Source organism: Eptatretus burgeri, chromosome 11 (assembly GCF_056783735.1).
Source record: "Eptatretus burgeri isolate ZD-2024b chromosome 11, Ebu_testis_v1, whole genome shotgun sequence".
NCBI lineage: Eukaryota > Metazoa > Chordata > Myxini > Myxiniformes > Myxinidae > Eptatretus > Eptatretus burgeri.
In genome coordinates this window covers 45,420,630-45,442,201 of record NC_140971.1, presented here as the reverse complement: position 1 = coordinate 45,442,201, position 21,572 = coordinate 45,420,630, and the positions used below count along the sequence as shown (strand labels likewise).

Here is a 21,572-nt window from a genome sequence, read left to right as displayed (position 1 = left end):
ACACACACACGCACACGCACACGCACACGCACACGCACACGCACACGCACACGCACACGCACACGCACACGCACACGCACACGCACACGCACACGCACACGCACACGCACACACCAGAAAGGTCGTGTTTGTAAATGTTTAGGTGGTGTCATCGTCATTGTTTCTGTTGGAACTGAAGCTGTACAGCATCTGATGTAGAATCCTGGGTGATTGAGCAATAAAATGGTTGTATTTCTTTCAAATATATATATATATATATATATATGGGATGTGAAGGGATAGAGGGAGGGAGTGAGAATGAATGTCCAAAGGGATAAATTCTGTTCCTTGTAGTTTACAGTATGTATATTTTATTTGGGTCAAATATACAGGATGGCCCACATAATGATGAAGCTTTTATTTTCTTTACAGGTTGCTAAGCAGTCGGAGATAGTTAGCACCACATGTCACATCGTGTATCCAGAGAGTTTCGTGGAAAAAAAAACTGTTCAGTGCATTTTTTGGACATGATGAACACATAGTTGCTTTCTAGTTTCCACACATTAAAACTTTTCAATGTTTTTGTGAGTGTATCCTAATTTCAAGGGACAGCCTGCAAGTGTCTGATCTCTGGTTCATCATGAATATTACAAGGATATTCAAAATACTTGAACCCAAAATGGTGTGTTTTCATACGTAGCAGCACGTGACTTAAGATTCCAGGTTTAAGGTACACCGATGATAACAAATTAGCTGAGTTTGAGGTTTTCTCTGGGTTTAATGGTGCCTCCACATCACTGTCAGGATAGCCTCTGAACTATGTAGCATGGGTTTGAATCTCGACCCAGCGATAAACCGTCTTCCTGGTGCTTCGCAGGCTGGGTGAAGTATCGATATGTCTGCCGTCTCTCGGATGTACGTTAAGTTGAGCATCCGGTCTGCCAGCCTTAGTTGGTAGATTATAAAGATCCCACAGCGTCCTTTGCGAAGAGAAGGCGAGCTATCGCCGGCACCCTCAACAATTCCAAACTCCGGCTCCAACCTCCAATGGGCACTACATCAGCGGCATTGCCTTCCCCCATAAAATGATTCGACCAGCAGCCATGTGCTGCATTCCAAAGAAAAGGTTCATGACAGTGGAAATGCCCGATTCACCTACAACTTGATGCCAACACCAGCAATTACCGACTTTATGTTGGTTTAGAATGCCAATGCATCACTTCCCGTGGTGCTGGTTGTTACATGTATCCCTTTGCAGGATAAATGTACTACTTTGTAAATGAGGTTTACTTTCAGAGGAGCCTCCAAAAGGACCAAAGAAAGCTACTGGTCAGGAGTGTCATTACATCTGAACCTATGCGATACTGCTTCTTTTTTATGTGCATGGCACTGTTTGGAGACTTGGGCTGATATTCCAAGGGCAGGTTGTGGCATTGTCCTATCATTCTTGCACACGTTATGCGCAGTATGTTTTCGTACACATTCAATCCGGGATCACAGACCTCTGTGGGGTCCATTCCTTGCTGGACCACAGGCATCTGGCTGTGGAGGATGCGTCAAACAATCATCCCAGAGGAAATGACGACGCATATTTGAAATCCTCGAGAGTTCCACCACTTAGAATTCACATAAACCACACTATTATCTTGACTTTCCTGATTATTGAAATTTATTAAGTGACATATGTTTTTCTTCTTACATGAAGGGAAATGATGATCCATCAAGCAAGGAAACTATTGGGAATCGTTTTTTACAAGTTTTTATTTTTATATTATAATAACTCCATGAAAACAGAGCAGTCATTATTCCAAGGGTAGGTTGTGGCATTGTCCCAGTCAGCTATCATTTTGAAAAAAAACGTGGGGGAAGGGGGGGGGATATTTTAATCGTTACCCCCCACACTTTTTGAAAATAAAATAAAATGGCTCATATTGTAATTAGCTCCGTCTCTGTCTGTCTGTCCGGCTATCTCCTCCTAAGCGGCTCTGCAAAAATTCACCAAACTTGGTAGTTGTGATCATGACATGGCAAGAAGGTGATAGAGCTGCATAATTTTTGCCCTGCCCCCCCCCCCTGGTATGGGGTCAAAAGTTCAAATGCCAAAAATGCAATTACAGGTCCATTTTTAAATATTTTTTTTTTCATGAAACTTTGTATATGCACTCAACATTGGGCGGTACATGATATATCTATCATTTTGGGGGATTTTACTCCAGGATCATGCCCCACGGGGTGGGGAATTAGGGTCACAGGGGTCAAGACAGAAGATTTTTTTTTTAACTCAAAATGTGATATTGGGTCATTCCTGGTGAAGATTTTTGCCATCTTTCAACCTTTGTTTCGGTGGGAAGCATCTGGGGATTTCCGATGGCATGCCATCGACTTCGCTCGAGTTTTCAATTTCAAATTAGCTTTTTTCAATCACAATTATTATTCTTATTAATTGCTCGCATGATCACCCAGACAAATCCAGAACACACATACACCACATGCATTGCATATAAAGTGGTGCATGTTCTTCATAATAACTAATTAATAACGTTGAGTGTGGGGGAGGGGAGGGGAGGACTAAAGCCGCTGTCACACCTTGACGTTTTAGACAGCATATGCCGACGTATGAAAAGTTTGCCAAACCAAGCTGGCACACGTCGAATACGTTATGGGTAAGTTTTGTATACGTTAAGAGCACGCTGGCATATGTCGTAGTACGCTGGCATACGTCATTGTACACAGAGTACGTCGAGAAATTTTCAACATGCTGAAAATTTCTCGATGTATGACACACATTCCGCATACGCTGGCATAAGTTGTAGGCACGCTACGCGATTGTTGACACACGTCGACATACGTTACTTGTACGTTACTCATAAGTCGAAGCACGTCAAGGTAATGGTTAGCGTCAGTGTTCCAGACTCCCTGTTTTTTTTTTTCTTCGGTATGACGGTTATGATTTAAATCGTTTAGGGACGGCCTTTTAATTAAATTATATTATAACCACAGTAGAAATCGAAGTGTCAACTTCACTGTCGTACCGAAAAAAAAAATAATTAAAAACCAAAAAAAAAAACAGGGAGTCTGGAACGCTGACGCTAACCATTACATTGACGTGTTTCGACTTATGAGTACCTTACAAGTAACGTGTGTCAACGATCGCGTAACGTGCCTACAACATGTTACTCATAGGTTAGAAATAAGTTTCGGGTATAATAAACATTACCTCGACGTGTTTCGACTTATGAGTAACTTACAAGTAACGTGTGTCAACGATCGCGTAACGTGCCTACAACACGTTACTCATAGGTTAGAAATAAGTTTCGGCTATGCTAAACATTACCTCGACGTGTTTCGACTTATGAGTAACTTACAAGTAACGTGTATCGACGTGTCAACGATCGCGTAACGTGCCTACAACTTATGGCCAGCATTATGCGGAACGTGTGAGTCATACGCTGCCATACGTCGAAAAATTTCAAGCATGGAAAATTTGTCTAACAGCTCGGCGTGCTACGACGTATGCCAGCGTGCTCTTAACGTATACAAACTTACCCATAACGTATTCGACGTGTGCCGGCGTTTCAGCCCAATTTTGCACACGTCAGGCATATGTTGGCGAAATCGTCAAAGTGTGACAGGGCCTTAAAGAAAACTTCGACAAAGTCCTCACATGTTTCCATGCTACAAGTTTGGTGAAAATGATTTAATGTTCAGTTCATCGCAAACATTCAATTGTGAAACACGATATCCAGGAGTGCAAAAACACAGTCAATTGCTTTAAGTACCTTCCAGCTCCGGAGTGCTATTTGTTCATGTGCTTGGTGCAGATGTGTGTGTGTGTGTGTGTGTGTGTGTGTGTGTGTGTGTGTGTGTGTGTGTGTGTGTGTGTGTGTGTGTGTGTGTGTGTGTGTGTGTGTGTGCGTGCGTGCGTGCGTGCGTGGATGCCAGTGCGCTGCATGATGGCCGATGGAACGGCCTCTTGAAACAGAAATGCGGAGTCTTAGATTTCATGAGGAAACCTTTAATGCATCGTGTTGTGCTTTTCACCCCAAGGGATTCTGTCATACTGAATGCGTATGTTTGACCAGGATTTGGTGATGAATTATCCGGTCCGTTGGTTGCGATGTTATTGAGGCACCTGCGGTGCTGCTGATGCAGTGCCCCTGTAGATCAGCACTGGAAATTTGGCCAGGGTACCGACACACATTTTCGACACTATTTTTGAACGATGCTGTGGGTCCCTCAACCCCCACCTGTGAATGCTAACTGATGGGACAGCAGGCTTAAAGTCCCCTGCAAAGGCAACAGGTTAGAAGTTTATAGTCCACAGTGGAAATTGGACCCAGACTGGATGACCTAAAGGAGAGTATACTATTTCTGCTAGCCTATGACAGATTTGGAAGGCGTTATGAATTTTGATGTGCTGTGACCCTTCCAGCCTCTCTTCACAGTATTTTGTTGCTTTTGTCGTATGGCTTTAATTAGTGATAGGTCCCTGTCAGTTATGTAATTAGAACCATTTGTGGGTGAGGTTTGGCTAATGCAACAGATTGTTATTAACTGTCCTCACAGCACAACCAAGAGTGAAACTATGATTAAAATTGGGACAGAGATTTTCACATATGGCCCACTTCTTGAAAACTAGGATCTTGCAGGGTGGTGTCCTCATTATATTCATTTTCGTTGTCGCTGTCGAAAACTTCTGTGTGGCTTCTGGATTTCTCCTCAAAAAGTTGTCTTGCTGTGCTTTAATTTCTCAAAATGTGAACCATATATCTATACACAGTGTATATATATATATGTATACATACATACATACATACATACATACATACATACATACATACATACATACATACATACATACATACATACATATTCGGGTAATGTCTGTATGTCTGTCACACCCTGAAATCCAGAAACGTTTCTCGGAGAGGAAACAAATAATTAAAAATTGCTTCAAATGAATCCAAACCTTCAGTAAAATTGTAATTTTTTTTTCAATCGGACAAAACAATTGAACCTTGGCGGTATTGGCATCAGACCGCTGCCTTTGTCACGCCTGAATATTTTTTTCTTTGCTCATATGAAATGTATAATGTCCAATTTTTGAGCTGTTTTTCAAGCAGTGCAAGAAAAAAAGGCTTCCTTTTTTCTGTTTTTTTTTTTTCCTTTCTTTCTTTTTATATTGTGGTATATTTACCATGGGCTTTCTGCTAGTACTGTATTTAAAATAAGTACCAAGTTCTCAAGCATCTATAAATAAAACTAATAAAGTTCTGTTGGAATTTTGGACAGCAGGTGGACAATATAGGGAAGAGGGAGACAAAGTCTGCAGAAATTAAGAAAAATATTTATATAAATAGAGCTGGGAAATGATATGAGACGATGTTTGGAAATGTGGGATTAAATGGACAACAGATAACAGTTCTATTAAGTTGGATTGAAACGAGAACAAAGGAGTCGGACAGGAAACATCGAATCGGGTAGGCAGACAATTATTTGATGAACCTGTGATTTGTAGATGATGAGATGGTGAAGAGAGCTGGGGGATCAGGAGTGGGGTAGTGGAGGCGACATGTGTAAACAACAAAACAATTAATAGGAAGAAAGATTACCAACCTTTCCTCTCTGTCCGGTGCCTTGGTCTGTTCTAAATCCAGGGGTACATGAGTTCCAGCTTGGAGAAGTTTGCCATATTTTATTGTTTTGCACATTATGGCTATCTATCTCGTAAGTTGGGATGTATCAAAGGAATAGCTTTTCCTAGCAGATATCTATTTGGTACAAGGCTTTGGTAGATATCCATCCAAGCTTGCAAATATGTTCTGCCTGGAATAATACAGTACTTGTAAGGTAGATTTAAACTGTATCAGAATCGAGTCCAAAGAGCTTAAGAGACTGCAGTCCTTTCACAAGTTGATGGCAGAAGATAGATACGCAAGGGAAGACTTGTCCAGGTTCAGTGTTGACCCCGAACTGACCTCTTCCAAATCAATTATGATACTGCAGCTTGCTTGTCGCTATTGCAAAGTGAAATCATTTACATAATTAAAACGCAAGATTTTTTTTCTGCAAGAAAGATAATTGGTGTAAGGAAGAGGATTAGTCTGTGAAGAGTATTTCTTCAGCAATGCCTTTTGAAGAGATTGACAGCTTGAAAGCATTGAGGAAATTGACAAGCCAGGTGGAAGAGGTCCCTTAATGTCATCATCCGGAAGCTTAGTCAAGAGAAAAGGGTACCAGGCCACGTCAAACAAAGGCTTTGGATATGTTTAAGGACATGACCATGATCTATACCTTGAGCTTTTAGGCCTGCATTCACTTTAAAAGGAGAAGCAACATGTCAAGTATTCGGTCGTCATAATATGCACCGAACTGGGAGGGCGGCTCTTGACGTTGAGCAAAAGCTAACCAACCGTTCTGTAATTGATTTGATCACTATTGGCACCCTTCTTTTCGATTGAGGTGATGCTTGCCACCTTCCACGAATATCAGGGGCAGCGTACAGAGAAAGGCTTTGAAAAGGAAACAATCAAAGGATAGTTTGAAGGAATTTGTAGCCACACGTGCATCTCTATTCATTTGTCCCTTGTTTAACCCTGCCAAGCAAAACTTCTTTCCCAGTCATAATTTCCTTTAGTCGCTCAGTGTCAGTGTCAAGTTCCATGTCCACATGTAGCCATGTCTGGTCATAGTAACCACCCCTGATTGTTTTCCCTCAAGCTATTGTCTGGTTGCATCCTTAATTTTTTGATAGATCTCCTTTCAGTGCTTTTTTTTTGTTGTTGTACATTTGTGAAGTTTACCGTCAGCTTCGACTTCTTCTGAATGAATAATAAAAAAATTATAATCTATATCGAACAGAGGAAAAGTATGATCATCTTAACCTCCGAGAGGATTTGACCTCGGAAGCTGAAACTTTCAGGCATTATTGAGGGCACCCTGAAGTTGTGCAAGTTCTGTTTGAAATTCATCAAGCTTTGAATATTTTTGCTTCATTTACATAACCCCAGGTTATTTTAATTTTAGGGAATGATCGTGCGAGCAGCGGCCTGTTGCCTATACACCGCCCAAATAGAGGGATGCGTCAAGAATGCGTTGCACGCTCGGAACAAGATCGCCCGTACTCTGCTAGTAGTAGCAATGAAAACAAATATTATTCCAAGATCTCACTTGGGGCTCGCTCTCACCGTGTTTCGTTGCAATGAAAGGATAATCAAACTTTGAGTGCTCACCAAAACTCGCAGTCTGCTTCATAATCTCTAAATGTATGCTGACAAACTTGAAATATCACATCACTGAAAGGCTTCAGCAACTATTTTTGTTTACATCAGATGTGGCCAAGTTCAGGGAAGTGTTTACACATAGCCATGGAAATCTTCATAATCTCTTCAGATTTATTGCTGAGGACAACTCCTTGATTTGTTTTTCGATGAAAGTAAAGATGATGGTGTGTGAGATTCCTTCCCTGCCCCTCTCCCTTTTCCATTGTTACTTTGCCAATCTCTTAAGTGTTTGTCATTCCGAATTAATATCTTTTGTCAAACTTGGACAGGGGCAGGTATTGTTAGCTTCCATTAGTGCCTGACAAACAACTTTGAGTTATCAGGTGGGACAAATTAAGAGTCTTTAGCAACTTGGTTATCAAACAATGCGATCCTTGCAAGTTCCTCCACAGGTAGTGCCTAAAGTTTACCCACCATTAGTTGGAACTAGCCCAGTGTAACGGCACGATTGAAAAATTGAACTATCGCGATAGTCTTTGTTAGGTTGCGATATGATACGATACGATACGATACGATACAACCGTATGTATGATAGTTGTCGAGATAATGGAACCTACTTTGTAAATAAAATTTTGAAACTTTAGTTCAGTTACATAAACACGAGTTGCAAAAGGATTCCTATTAAACGCTGTTATGCAGTTTTATGGACAAAAGCGTGTGATGGTGAAAGTGACCACGTGACATAATTCACTCCATGCACTATCGTTCAACTGAGTGTGTGCAGCTTCCCCTGTTTGAAATGCTTTTTTATCACCAAAGTCACAATTATCAAAAGATCCCTCAGTGATCAGGACACATATCATGACACGAGTGCGTGGACAGCATAGCCTGGAGGTCAGCACACTCGCCTCTGAGCTGTCGAGCTTGGGTTCAAATCTTGGCCGATCTAAAAACTGTCATCCTGGTGTTTTGAATGCACATCGAGACATTGTGCCGACCCTCGGATGGACGTCAAAGATCCCATGGTGCCCTTCGCGAAGAGTAGGCAAGAACTGTTGCTAACCCACAGCCGCGTGCTGCATACGAACGGCATTGACGACGACCCGGGTGTATCATTGCACCCCGAGTCAAATCTCTGCTCAAGTAGATCTTTTCCGTTAAATGGCATGGCTTCTTGACAATCTATTAGATGCAAGTGCTCCTCCACAAGGTACTGCATCACAATAGGAGGGAACCCATCTCCCACACTCGAACGTTCCCACTTACTTTAGGCTGTGTCAATGAAGCAACTTATGCTGAGCAGTTAACTACAAAAGCCAATTTCTTTAGAAACATCCTGTGTGATCTTTCACATTCACAATGTAAATGCACATAAAATTTCCAACTTAAAGGCAAATGTCATCTTTGTAAAAAAAAATTGTAAGGGCATGGACCTTCTCTCAGTAGAATTTATTTTTCCCCATTTCAAAGTTGCCTCGAGGTTTTAACTCAAAAAAGGGTGTTTTTTTTTTGTTTCTGTCTATCTTCTTTTTATTATAATGGAGCAAACATGGATGTCACCGAAACTCAAAAATTGACATGTGGCTGAAATAGTGCCGCCTTTGGTGCTGGCCGGTATTACAAGTCTTTTCCTTTTTCTTATGATATGGAGTATGATATGTTGTGATCAATATAGTGGGGCAGATAACAGCAATTTTTGAGAGGAATCGTGCAAATGATGATACAAGCATCAAATTTGGCACATTTGTTCTCCAGGGGATTCTAATCAAATCTGCCTGATTGGCCATTTGAAAATCCAAATTTTGAAAAATTTGAAAAAAAAATAAAACTACAAAAAAGTCAAGATCACGAATCAATGGTGGATGCTGGCTGAGATTGGTGAATGTTTCGGAAACATCATCAAAAACGTTCCAAGTCTGCCATGCAGTTTTCTTCCCTTTACCGCGGAAGGCAGACATGACGTCACATCCAGTGAACGCCTGGAAGTATGGGATCCCTTTAGCTTTCTCAGGCCCGATTGCAGAAACTACCTCATGGACTGGAATCCATCGCGCCTTGGCTCCTTGGCCAAAGGCAATCCACATGTTCTCAAGACCTAGTTCCTGTAAGGATGGCAGTACAGATATTGCTATGACTAGTACGTCCGTGTCATTAGCTTCAATGATAATGGACTTGCTACCATCCGTCGTTGCATCCCTGGCGTGTACAAATATTCGAGTGTCAGCTTCTTCATGACAACATGGAGACACAGCATCCAGTGACTTCCTTGTGTTGCTAATGGCATCTTCTCCTTTTGTGACAATGACTGTGCTTGTCGTCTGTGCTTCACACATCTTTTCCGCAAGGAAGTGAAACAGCTCAGTCTTGTTGCTGTCATCTTGAAGAAAGCTTCTCCAGTTACTTGGGGTCTTACTGGTTCCTGTCACTCTTCTTCTGATTCCTTGCCCCCTTTTCGACCTTGCCTCGGACTTCAGACTTGACTTATTGTACACATCAAACACTACGTCCACCCTCTCGTACCTGGCACCATTGGATTCCACCTTTGGGATGATGTTTTCTTTAGCATAGTCATCAAATATCTTTGAAGTGCGTGGAGGTGGGGCATTGATAAGTGCTGAGCCATCGATGATGACTGCATCTCCCCTTGGTTCTCTGTCTGGAATGTTCACTTGCGCTTCAAGAATTTCAGCCAGCTGTGACTTCAAAGTTTTTTGAAGTTTATTTTTTTTTTCAAATTTTTCAAAATTTGGATTTTCAAATGGCCAATCAGGCAGATTTGATCAGAAAGCCCTGCAGAACAGAAATGCCAAATTTGATGCTTGTATCATAATTTGCACGATTTCCTACTATCTACTACACTAATAATATTTCTTACAAAGATGACAAAAATTATAAAGTACATTTCCAGAATGTGCCGCAGCATATTGCCCACCAAGGGTGGGCTGAGAGGGTGCCCACTCGTGTATATAATAGGCTAATGCTGTGTGTCTGTCTGTCCCTCCTGAAACACAGAAACGCTTCTCAGAGAGAAAATATTATTATTATTAAGTAAAAGTTGCTTCAAATAAATCCAACCCCACCGGGAGAATTCTAAAAAAAAATTCAATCAGACAAAAAAATCTGAACCCCCGGCGGTGTATTGGCAACAGACCCGCTGCCTCGATTGCTCCTGAAAATGTATTCTTTGCTGCGAAGAAATATATAACCTCCAATTTTTGAGTTCTTTCAAGCAGCACAAGAATACAAGTCTCCCTTTTTTTTTTCTTTCTTTCTTTTGTATCATGGTATTTTTTTCTCGGGCTTCTACTCGTGTGAACGTATTAGTTTGTCTAAAACTTGACATATATATTGTTGTTGCAGATGGTAGTTTAACTGGTGGTGTTGTGAATCTGCCACCTTTTTTTAAATGTGGCTTCAACATAACTCTGAAGTGACTTGTTACAATCACCTTTTTTCAAATTTCAACTCTAAAAGTCAAAATTCCAAATAATTTTCATTCATCTTTCGCTGAGTCGTGGGTTCCAAAGTTTCAGACTCAAATCCAACTTCAATCATCTTCATGATGCCAGCCTTGTGGCTTCCAAAGGAATACTCATCAATCTTAAAGAGAGTTTGCATAATTTTTCTTATCGACAAGTGAGATGGGTGAAAGTGGTGGGAGTAGCCCATTGAGGAAAGAAAGGAATAAACGAAAAAGGACAGGAGGGGATTTCGAGCGAAAGGGATATAAGGAGATGGGAGTAAGGACGAGTGGGGTTGGGTTGTGGTTAAGGGGCAAATGTTGGACATTTGACGGAAGAGGGGAATCATTTTTTACAGTATTACTAATACTATCGAAACTTATTATAATTCTTTCAAGGTTTTTTTTTTTTTTTTTAAGTCTCTCCATTTCAAGAGTTAGAAAAAAAGACAAAGCCACGATTTGCCAAGTGTCGTGTTTTCGTTTCTCCAATCCTTGCAATTGTATTTGCGGAAAATAAGGACATTCAAACGACTTTCTCAATGAAGATTGAGTTCTGAGTAAATATAAGTAAATTGGAATGTCATTACAAGATGTCTGGTTATGGACATGTCGGTCGTCTTATTCAGTGTACCCAACATATTTGATTTGTAATTGTACACTGTAGTGTCAGCCAGAGACCCTCTCTGGTGTAGACATTCAAGATATTGAAAATATCACCAGGACCAAGGAGGTTATAAGGCGGGTAGGGCATCTGGCCCCACCTTTCTCACCAGGGGCATCTTCCTCCCATTCACCTCTAAGATGATGACTCAAAAGCCGTGCTGTGCTTTAGGAATCAACACTGCAATGGGCTGTGATATATGGTGATGAAAACCATCCTTTGAGCAGTCACCGAGCTGTATAAAGTTAGCAGGAGGGGTGTTCCAAAAACCCCTGAATCTTACAATGCTTTCTAGTTATTTATGTGTTAAGGGGTCGAGATAAAATTCTACTCGGTGCGGTTGGTGGCAAAACAAACATGGCACGGTGTTCTTTCACCATTCGCTCGGGCGAGCCGGAAATATCGTATCGTCTGGAAACTCTGCTTTTACGACCTAGAGGTGAGTATCAGCCTTTGGATTCATTGCTGTGTTATAGTATTAGCCACATCTGTGTTTAATTATCCCTGTAGGTTGTTCAAGGGTACGGCTTAAATTTCCACATTAACATTCTGACGTGCTGCAGCGGTTGCGGAGATGTAGTCTTGCACAATATGCTCCCTCGGGCAATACGATAGCACACACGCATAAAAACCACATCTTTGGATTTTATATCTCCCTCCTGGAAATGCATCAAAAGTGCACGTACTTTGAACAGTTCGTTATTTCAGATTAATGTGATGGCTGTCAGTTTTGTAAATATTTCGGACATATTGGCACTATAATGTTTATCCCGTGTCCATTGTGGACCTGGTTGCTCCCAAAGGGATGGGAGATGTTATTGCAATCGGTGTGTGAGTGTGTGAGTCCGCTTGCAGATGTACTTTAATATAAATAGTTCATTATCAGGTCTTCAAGACAGGCTCGTTATCAAGTTCATCACATCTCTCCATTATCAGGTCCCTCCAGGTCTTCAAGACAGCTGTTCACTTCCATCTTAGATCATCCCCAATCCAAAAGCATGATATTTTCTACCCTCAACCCTCCACCCCACCACAATCTCTACTCCTTCAAAATTTCCTGTTTTCCCTCATTGGAGTTTCCTTCTGTGTCCATCTTGTCCACCCCATGCATCCTCTCCTGCCCCACCATACCTCCCCACACCCATTGTTTGTCCAAGTCTCCCTCTATATTGGCCTTCAACTCTGCTGTTGGTATTTTCCCACTCACTCCACTGCTCCTTTTGCGGCGTCTCTACTGTTCCTTTTGCATCCTTTTTATCTCCGCCACCGAAGGTGGGCAGAGGTTATGTATGTATTCACCCTTCTGTTTGTGTGTCTGTAAACAGGATATCTCAAAAAGTTGTCGACCGATTCGGACGAAATTTGGTGGACATGTTGGGTGTATGACAAGGAAGAATTAATTACATTTTGGTGAAGATCCGGATCTGGAGCTGATGATTTTTAAAGTGATTTTTCACCATTGAGTGATAGCTGGGCCAAAAACGATGTTTCGCACGATATCTCAAAAGGTTATGGATAGATTTGTATGAGACTTGGTCGACAGATCATGTGTGTGACGAGGAAGAATTGTTTCGATTTTTGGTGAAGATCCGGATCCGGATCTGGATACGAGATTTATTTGATTTTTTTAAAGTGATTCTTCACCATTGAGATCGGGTCAAAAACGATATAGTACTGGGGAGCATGATATTTCAAAAATGCATTGGGCCCGATATGTACTCGTGGATCAGGAATTGCGTGCGGAGGTATTATATGCGCTCTACCGAGTACCCTTCTAGTTCAAAAAGTTACGGATGGATTCGGAAGAAACAAGGTGGATGAGTTGATTCGGTGACGAGAACAAGCCAATTCGATTTTGGTTCAGGTCTGGATTCAGATCTGGCCTATCAGTGGGATGCAAAATGTAAATTGTTCAGCCTGGCGGAGGTATGCACTCTACCAAGTGCCGTTCTGGTTTTTTTCTGTTATGTCATGATCCGTTCAGTGTACCAGCTCTTCTACGAGCCTCGACTATATATATTCTTTAATGTATACATCTTGGTGGGGCTCTGCATTGTTAAATATTGGTTCACGAAAAAAAATAAGTGACCACTCCATCCGTTATTGTTGTGTGTCTGTCTGTTTGTCTGTCTGTCTGTCCCGAGACAGACTGTTTGTCTGTCTGTGTTTGATCCGATCCTGACAAAATTTTGGTGGGAGGTTTATATCATGATCTAGTTGTGTTTTCCTGAGAATGGGCTTGGTGCGCCCATTATGGGCAGAGCCACGCCCAAAAAACATGTGTTTTTAGGGGGTGGCCAATTTCAATTTGCATCTTCTTGGGGTTTTGTCGAATCCGACGGGTTTCGGTACTTGGTTAGCCCAATGCCACCTGCATAGCCCCACGGAGCTCGATTTTTTTTTTTTCATCCCAAGGTCAAGGTCACAAGGTCACGAACTTAGAAAATTGCTAATTTTGGCATAAAAAATTTTTCTTCTCTGAGGGGTTTGTCGAATCTGGCAGGAGTTTTGGTATTTGGTTAGCCCAATGGCACCTGCATAGCCCTACGTAGCTCGATTTTTCATTTTCGTCACAAGGTCAAGGTCACAAGGTCAAGGTCACGAACTTAGAAAATTTCGAATTTTGACATAAAAATCATACAACCGCCCAAACTTTAATAGCTAGGATGACAATATTTTTTTATCCATAATCTTGAGGTCATTTCCCCACCTAAAGTCTTGAAACCATTTTTCTCTATCTCGAACACCTTGCCCGTGGCGCCCCCTTCAAGTTTGTTTTTACGCTGATTTCATCAAAGTTTGGATAATCCGATGAGTGTGAAATGCCATATAGCCTATATGACGTTATATTGTTCCTGGAATGTTCCGGAGGAAGTTTTGCACCAAAGGTCATAATCCTTGACCTTTGACCTTTAAAGGTCACAAAGGTCAAATTTTCAAAGTTGTGGGAATCAAACGGGGTTTTCGACCTTCTTCGACGAACTACCTCCAATAAGCTACAGCACGTATCCTGTTTCCTTATTTTAATGTCAACATTGTTTTGTGACCTTTTAAAGGTTATGCAAAGGTCAAATTTTTAAAGTTGTTGAACGAAACCAGGTTTTCGAAATTTTGCAGCTAATAACCCGTCACTCGTACCACATCATGTTGATCATTTTTATAACTTGGTCAAACATTATCACATTGTCTCATCCTTGACTTCTGAAACAATCTACATCGTCAAATACCGCTCGTGAACCATCGTCGTCTTCAGACTTGTCTTTGCGAACATTTTAATTACCCTTTCTTAATTGTGTTTGTACTTTTTGTTTCAGTACATTATAGTTTTATTCACCGCGTTTGCCCATGATGACACTGGGCCCAAACGTATCTCCAAAGACTCGTTGATTTAAACATCCATCTTACTATCATATGCTCGTGTTGACCTTTCATGGTGTTGTTGGTCGTGCCACAGAATTCTCTTTATTGTAGCAGGACACTCCTCACCTCCCCTGCCCTCCCCCTCCCTCCAACAAGTACAGTGCTATAATACACGAGAATCATTTGTTCCATGTCTCTCTGTTTGTCTTTCTGTGTGTGTAATTATTCTTATCAAAGTACAGTTGAAGTTAAAAGCTACAACATATTCCTGTCTGACGACAGCATAATTAGAAACCAGTACCTCTCAAGATATTTTCTGGAAATACCTTTTTGTCATTGTTGTTGGAGCAGTTTTACCACATATCTCCTCACACCACAAATTTCATTTTGAACTTACGAACCAAACCGACTCTTACTTCTTGTTCAAGTGATACATCACACGTAACTTGTAATGTGCTATTAATTTAATCTCACAATCATTTTTCATCCACAATGCTTGTCTGGCTTTTCTCTCCTTCTTTTTCTTCTTTTTTTTTTAAATTTTTATCCGTTTGTCTTACATTTTTCTTGGCTGTGTGTGTTAACAGGGGCGGCTCAAGTTCTCAAAAGCAGGATCCCGGAGACAACTTTCTCACAGCATCCTGCAAGAGGCCTGCAAAGGTTGCCTGTTCATGGGCGCTGGTTCCAAGAAAGGCAATAGAAACTCATCGGAACTCTCAAATAACCACCCTCCTGGAGATCCTCAGAGGGATTTTGACACTTCTGGATCCTGGAAGGAGAATGATGGAGGCACCATGTTCTCAAACTCTGACTTTTCCAACAAGACACCATACGACCACACGTCTGAACAGCTGAGTGATCCAGATGAAGCCATGGATTCTTACCTGGCGGCCGGTGTTGTGGATCTGACGAATGAACCACCCGTTGGGGGACACATTGAAAGTGTTGGGTCTCTTGAACTGCACGACTCGGTTTCCTCCGATGACAAATTGGAAGCTGTGGAGCTCAACGCGGATATTATTAATAATGGTTTCCATAGCAAGGCTTACCGAGAGATGATGTCTGAATCTTTAGATGAGGAAGACAGTGACCTGGAGGACCTTTCTGCACAGACTGAAAGAGACACAGATAGCATTAGCCTGCATGGTGTGGACACACTGAGCCAAAGGCATGGCAAAGCATTTGAAAGGTTACGGCATGGACACATGCCAGAATCACACCTTGACATGCAGATAGTTTGCTCAGCACAACATGAAGCTAACCCTACAATGGTCAACGACTCGCACACATCTCCAACATGCTCATTAGTGGGTGTCTCAGATCCTGTATCCAAGAGTCCACAATATTCACTTTGCCTGCCTTCCAACATTGACTCAGAGATTGACATCCCATTGGCAGATCGAGTGCATGTGTCAGATGAGGAGCCTCGGCTGGAGCCAGATTTTGTTTATCGCAAGTACGTACAAAGCTTTTATGATGATGCAGTAGTGACTGATGATCCAGTGTGTGGAGTGGCCTCAGAAAACAACCGGCCATATGCGCCACTTCTTCGTGACTCACAACTTGTGGTCCGTGATGGGCAGGAGTCCCTTCTGGCTGGAGAAGCAGAACCAGCACAAGACAAAGTGCGCAGTGGCTGCAGCAATTCCCTTCCCAGTGCCAACAGCCCTGCTGTTGGTTCATCTCCCTCCTGGGCTTGTGGATCTCCCATGGAGAGCCAGCCATCGGCATCTGCTACTCGCCTACCTGCAGAAGTTCCTGAGTCAGAATCTGATTCAGCTGCAGCGGCAGGGGTTGTTTGTGGAGGCAAACGACGCAAAGGCTGGCCACCGAAGCTCACGGTTATCGATAGTGAGGCATACCGTGAAGTGACCGAGAGTGTCTTGCTCGAGCCGCCTATACTAACACCCGTTCACGAGGCCGAGGCCCGGCGTTGTAGCAATCGTGTAAAGCCTTTGGATCGGCAGGGGAAAACGGGTGACATGGACTCCGAGGCGAGCTGTTCCGTCAGCTTTGCAGAGGGCTGGCAAAAAGAAAAGGTTTTTAAGAGTAACTTCCCAGCAGTGCTTGATGAAAGCAACAAAAAGGGTGTCCTGTTTTCCAACAGGAAGGGGAAGCCCAGTAGAGCACCAGGAAGAAAGGGAAGGGCAAAATCTCTGCTCCTTGACCTCTGTGGCACCGACGTGGAGCGAAGCAAGCTGAAAAGGAGTCAAGCACGGGCAAATGCTTGCAGAAGCCCCAGCACTTTGTCCTCAAAATCCAGGTTTGACTGTGTATCAAAAACAAAGATTATGAGTGAAAGGGAAGTAATTTTGCAGCCGTGCAGTCCCCTGTCTCTAAATAGTCCGTTGTATTCCAATACGGAAAGCCTTACTGTACGCGTACCTGTGAAGAGAGGTCCAGGACGTCCACGCAAGTTTCCACAAACGGACACCTGCAACCCTACTTCAACAAAGGCAATGCTAAGCAGGAAGCTGAAGGGACAGATGCGATCTGTAGACATGAGGAAGCTTTCGAGGCAAATGATGAATCCAAGCAAGGTGATGCCACAGGTCGGATACAGTGGACTCGTAGAGGGCCAGAGTGAGCTGCTAGGTGAACTGCTGACCGACCGTACGATGCTAGTCAAAATAAACAAAATGAAGACATTAAAACGGAAAAAAATTCTGAACCACATACTGGGAAATGCAGGAAAGGGTCGTAGGGAAAAGGTAAAGGTCAACAAGAGGAGTTTGTCATTTTGCTCACTGATGAATTCAAAACAAGGTCAACAAATCCACATCAGCAAAAGGGGGACTATTTATGTGGGGAAAAAAAGAGGGCGGAAGCCCAAATCAGAAACTCAGCCCTCACAAAAGGCTGTCAGGCAAGGTATTTTTCAGACATCTGCAGTACTTGGTTCTCAACACAATATGACGACTTTCCCTACATTTTCCCATTTCACTGATTCAGCACCGCTTCCTGTGTTCAGTCCCAGCATTAATGGTGACAGCGGGAGGGCTGACTCGACAGAAGTGCTCCAGAGCTATCGTTTTCCTTCCATTCCACGGAGGCCGATTGCTACAAAGGCTATGCTGAAACAAGGATCTCAACTGTGTGGCCTGAAGTTTACCCATTCTTCCACTGTAAGTGGCACAGCAGCTGGTTCTCCGTCTCGATTGTCCGAAGCCCTTCCATCTCCAGCCAGCGAGTCACACAGCGAAGAGGCAAGCCCAAGTGATAGCGGAATTGCCACAGATAACACCAGTGTTTCGGACCGTGCGGAGAAGTTGGGTGCACCCATGGGAAACCGACGGCTATCATTTGATCGTGGATCAGTGGCATCATCTTCAGAGGGGGCCACTCTAACATCATCGCCAGTTAGGAGTTCGATGTGCCGCCCTCTAGTTGATGACGAAGCGGCCATGCGCAAGCAAAGGCACAAGAAAAAGCGGCGGCTAGTGCCATTGCGACGGGGTCGGTGCCAAGACCCGGATCTCATAGCTGAGCTCGAAGAAGTCGTGTGTAAGCTTAGTGAGTGCCGTATTGCTGGTCGCAGTCGCCCACCTTCCCTCAAGAACCTACTGCCGAGTATCTTTCGCCTAAACTTTTCCAGTTTTTATCCACAGCTGCCCTACCTCTATGACCCAGCGCATTGCGTACGTGCTGCACTTGATCTAAAAACTAAGGGCAAGCGGTCGAAGACACCCAAAGGGCAAAGGCACACAGGTGGACAACCAGCTTGCAGTCGATATCCTTTCACAAGTGAGGATTATTACAGCACATTTGGGCTTCGCTATGCCTCTTCCTCACTAGCTGTCAACTCGCTCAACTTTGGCTACTATAATCAGTATCCCTCACACCTGTACCATTCTTGGCCTTCACCCTCACTCCTTTTCCACCACCACAGTTCTTCCATGTATCCCATGAGTAGCTATGCACTGATGCAGAGTTCTGGTAAAACTTTACACACTTCCATGAAAACTGCACCCCGACCTGAAGAACATGATGCCAGGCCTCTTTCGAAGTCAGCATCAGGATTGCCCGGTGCCTCATGTGAACGTATCCACAAGGAAAAGCGGTCAGGGCAAAAACAAAGGCCAAAATTGAAAGGAAAAGTGATACAGGGTAACGGCATGGTTTCTGAAGCTAGCAACATGGATGGATGTTGGAGATGGGCCGGAACATCCTGGAATAAAAGCAAAAGCCTGCGACAGGATAGCTTGTTTGGACATCTTTCGGAAGGAGGTTGCTTGCAAGTTGCAGAATCGGAGTTGCTTCATCCTGCCACTACATCCGAAACGTCGAAGCAAGGCCCTTTTTCCAGCAACACGACAGATCACGAGAACCTGTTTCAGAGTGCTCTCAAAAGCAGCCGCCTGCAAGAGCGACCATGCTTTGGCCTCTGTGAGGCAGCAGGAGAAGACAGATCATGGAGGCAAGGAGGCTTTGCATCATCTTCATCTTGCTACTACAGTGCACCTGCAAGCTGGAGCCATAGGAGCTATAAAGGGAAGAATACAATCCAAGGTGTGTGCAAATGTCAGTGTGGAACATCTTTGTCAAAATTAAGGATGGGTGAGCGTGGTGAAGCTAGGGGGTGGGGGGGGGGTAGGATAAGTTGGGAAATTAGTTTGCTGCTGCTGTCATGCCACAGAAGCCTAATGAAAGCTGATGCAACCCTCATTTTAACATTTTTCTTGATGATGCTCTTTGCCTACTTGAGTGCTATCACTGGATGAATACTTAATATAACTGAGTTGCCTTGTGATGCTTTTCATTTAAAAACTGCTGCTACAGTTAAAATTTACATGATTTATGCACAGAAACATTCAGGAAAATCAACTCGAACTTGTTTTTTTTCGAAGTTTATTTTATTTTATTTTGGTTTATACTAAATTTCTACTTGTGGAAAAACAAGAGGTTACAGAGGGCAAAAAGTCACTGCAGTGAGAGTTGGGTCATACAAGAAAGTTAATGAACGAATTGGGGATGGAGATAGGACGTGGAGGGTGAGAGAAAAGAGGGGGAGGACAGAGAATGAGGGGGAGGTACAGTGGAGGAGAGAGAGAGGAGTGGAGAGAGAGGATGAATACAAACCGACAAGAAAAGTCTGGTTATGGAAAATAAATAAAGAGAAAAATAATGTCGCACAAAGCTGAATAAATGGCTTTTGTGCTATATTATGATCAAGAAATACATTTCTAGCTCCATATGTACCGTAGGAAAAGAACGGACCTGCTTTCGGTCATTAATATGCTTCCATAATTTATGGTGGGCCTGTCATTGTTGCTTGCATCAGCCTTCTGCTGTAGGCTTTGTGCTTTGATGCATTCATTTCCTTAAAGAAAATGACAGTAAGGCAATTGCACAAAGGCAGGTTCGCCATCCGTTTTCAAAGCCGCATAATGGGGTGATTCAGTACGTGCTTGATAAATGATTCCACCGTACGCCGATGAAGATTTGTTCCCACCCGTCATCCTGCTTGTCTATCATCTTTCATCCTGAGGGGCGCGTGTTTAAGAACCCTGGACCTCACGTCGGTCCTTTTGTGAGCACACTGCCGATGCATCCGGCATAGCGATCATGACGGCTAGCTGGGATAACACTTTGAGCTTGCATGGTAGTTTGCTGCAATATTCAAAATGCCCTCTACACTCCCCTCGAACCTACACTCCCACTCATTCATCCTCCTCTCTTAAAATCCGCTGGGTTGTGCAACCTGCTCATGTATCGTCTTTGTTTTTATTCCAGCACATATCTTAACCTACCCTCCGTGGCATTGTTTGGACCTGCTAGAAATCCCTCGGGGAATCCTTCTGAAGGCCGATTTCTTTGATCTGAGAGTGACGTTGCTAGAATTGTTGTTGGTTGAATCACAATCACATCCGGAGTAAACGGCTGCCCAAGTTTGTTTGTTTTCTCCTTGAAGTTATCTCAGTTCTTACATCCAAGTGATTTTACAGCTTCTTTGATGGCTGCCACCAGCAAAATGCGGTGTCCAAAACGTGAAAGCATCTGAGGTATGGCTGGTTCAGACGTGGCACAAATCGGCGATGATCTGCATGCGGTGCTTTGAGCAACTATCTGATTGAAACATCTTTCATTTTACAGTTTGGACTTCTTTAGCTTCTCGTGACCCAAACTGGAGTGAGTGATTTTGGGCAAACGCAGCGATGGAGTTGAACGTTGATTGAAAAGCTTTGTCGGCCGTTGCCATTCACAACCAAAGAGCCCTTGCCGCCGCCAGATTGCTATTAGATGATCCAGCCGCTAGATTGCCTCTCATTGCCTGATTGGGCCCATTTATTCCGTCTATCCACCGCCTGCCGGGCCTCGGCATGGCCAAATGATGCACACGTTATCGCAGCCGTCCACAAATAGAATTTTCCATCAAGTCGTATATGGACAGGGAGTTAAGAAGGCAAAGCCAAGCGGGCGGGCTTGGCTCCCGATCAATGAAGCAACCCTTCTGATGGCGATTTGGCGACGGCGTGTGGCCGTCAAACAATGTCCTGAACTGTTGGGTGGCAAAAAGCTTTTTACGACAAATATTGCTTTTTTGAAAAGCCTTTTTTTTTCTTCTTCTTTTAGCTTTTCTTATTTTCTGGCATTAGTGATGGCTATCTGGTTTGCTGTCTATCCTTTGACAAAAGGCGTGGGTCTTTTTCTATGGTCTACGCTTTTCTCTCCTGGACTTCCTCTCCGTTAATCCAGTTTCTGTGCAGATCTCTGGCTCGATTGATGGTTCTCTTTCGTGAAGGTTTTTCAGATATTCCATCAAAAGGAGTCGCTAATCAACTCCGGTGTGATCGAACACATTTATCGCAGTCGGTTATTTGTGACTACCGCCTCTTTTCTTTTCTTCTTTTTCACCTGGCATTGTCCTTATTAGGTATGCAAGACG

The 21,572-nt window shown here is 43.1% G+C and overlaps 1 protein-coding gene across 6 annotated transcripts in view; it reads left to right on the top strand.

Annotated features, from left to right (window-relative positions):
* Positions 1-21,572, top strand: part of LOC147016985 (histone-lysine N-methyltransferase ASH1L-like) — a 298,948-nt gene that overhangs the window by 63,173 nt on the left and 214,203 nt on the right. For all 6 annotated transcript variants that reach the window (XR_015049297.1, XM_085846304.1, XM_085846302.1 and 3 more), the window contains exon 2: positions 15,274-19,195. Coding sequence is in view for 5 of the 6 variants with exons in the window: in XM_085846304.1 (XP_085702430.1) it covers positions 15,274-19,195 (3,922 nt within the window). In the remaining variant the exon portion in view is untranslated. The remainder of the gene's footprint in view (positions 1-15,273; positions 19,196-21,572) is intronic.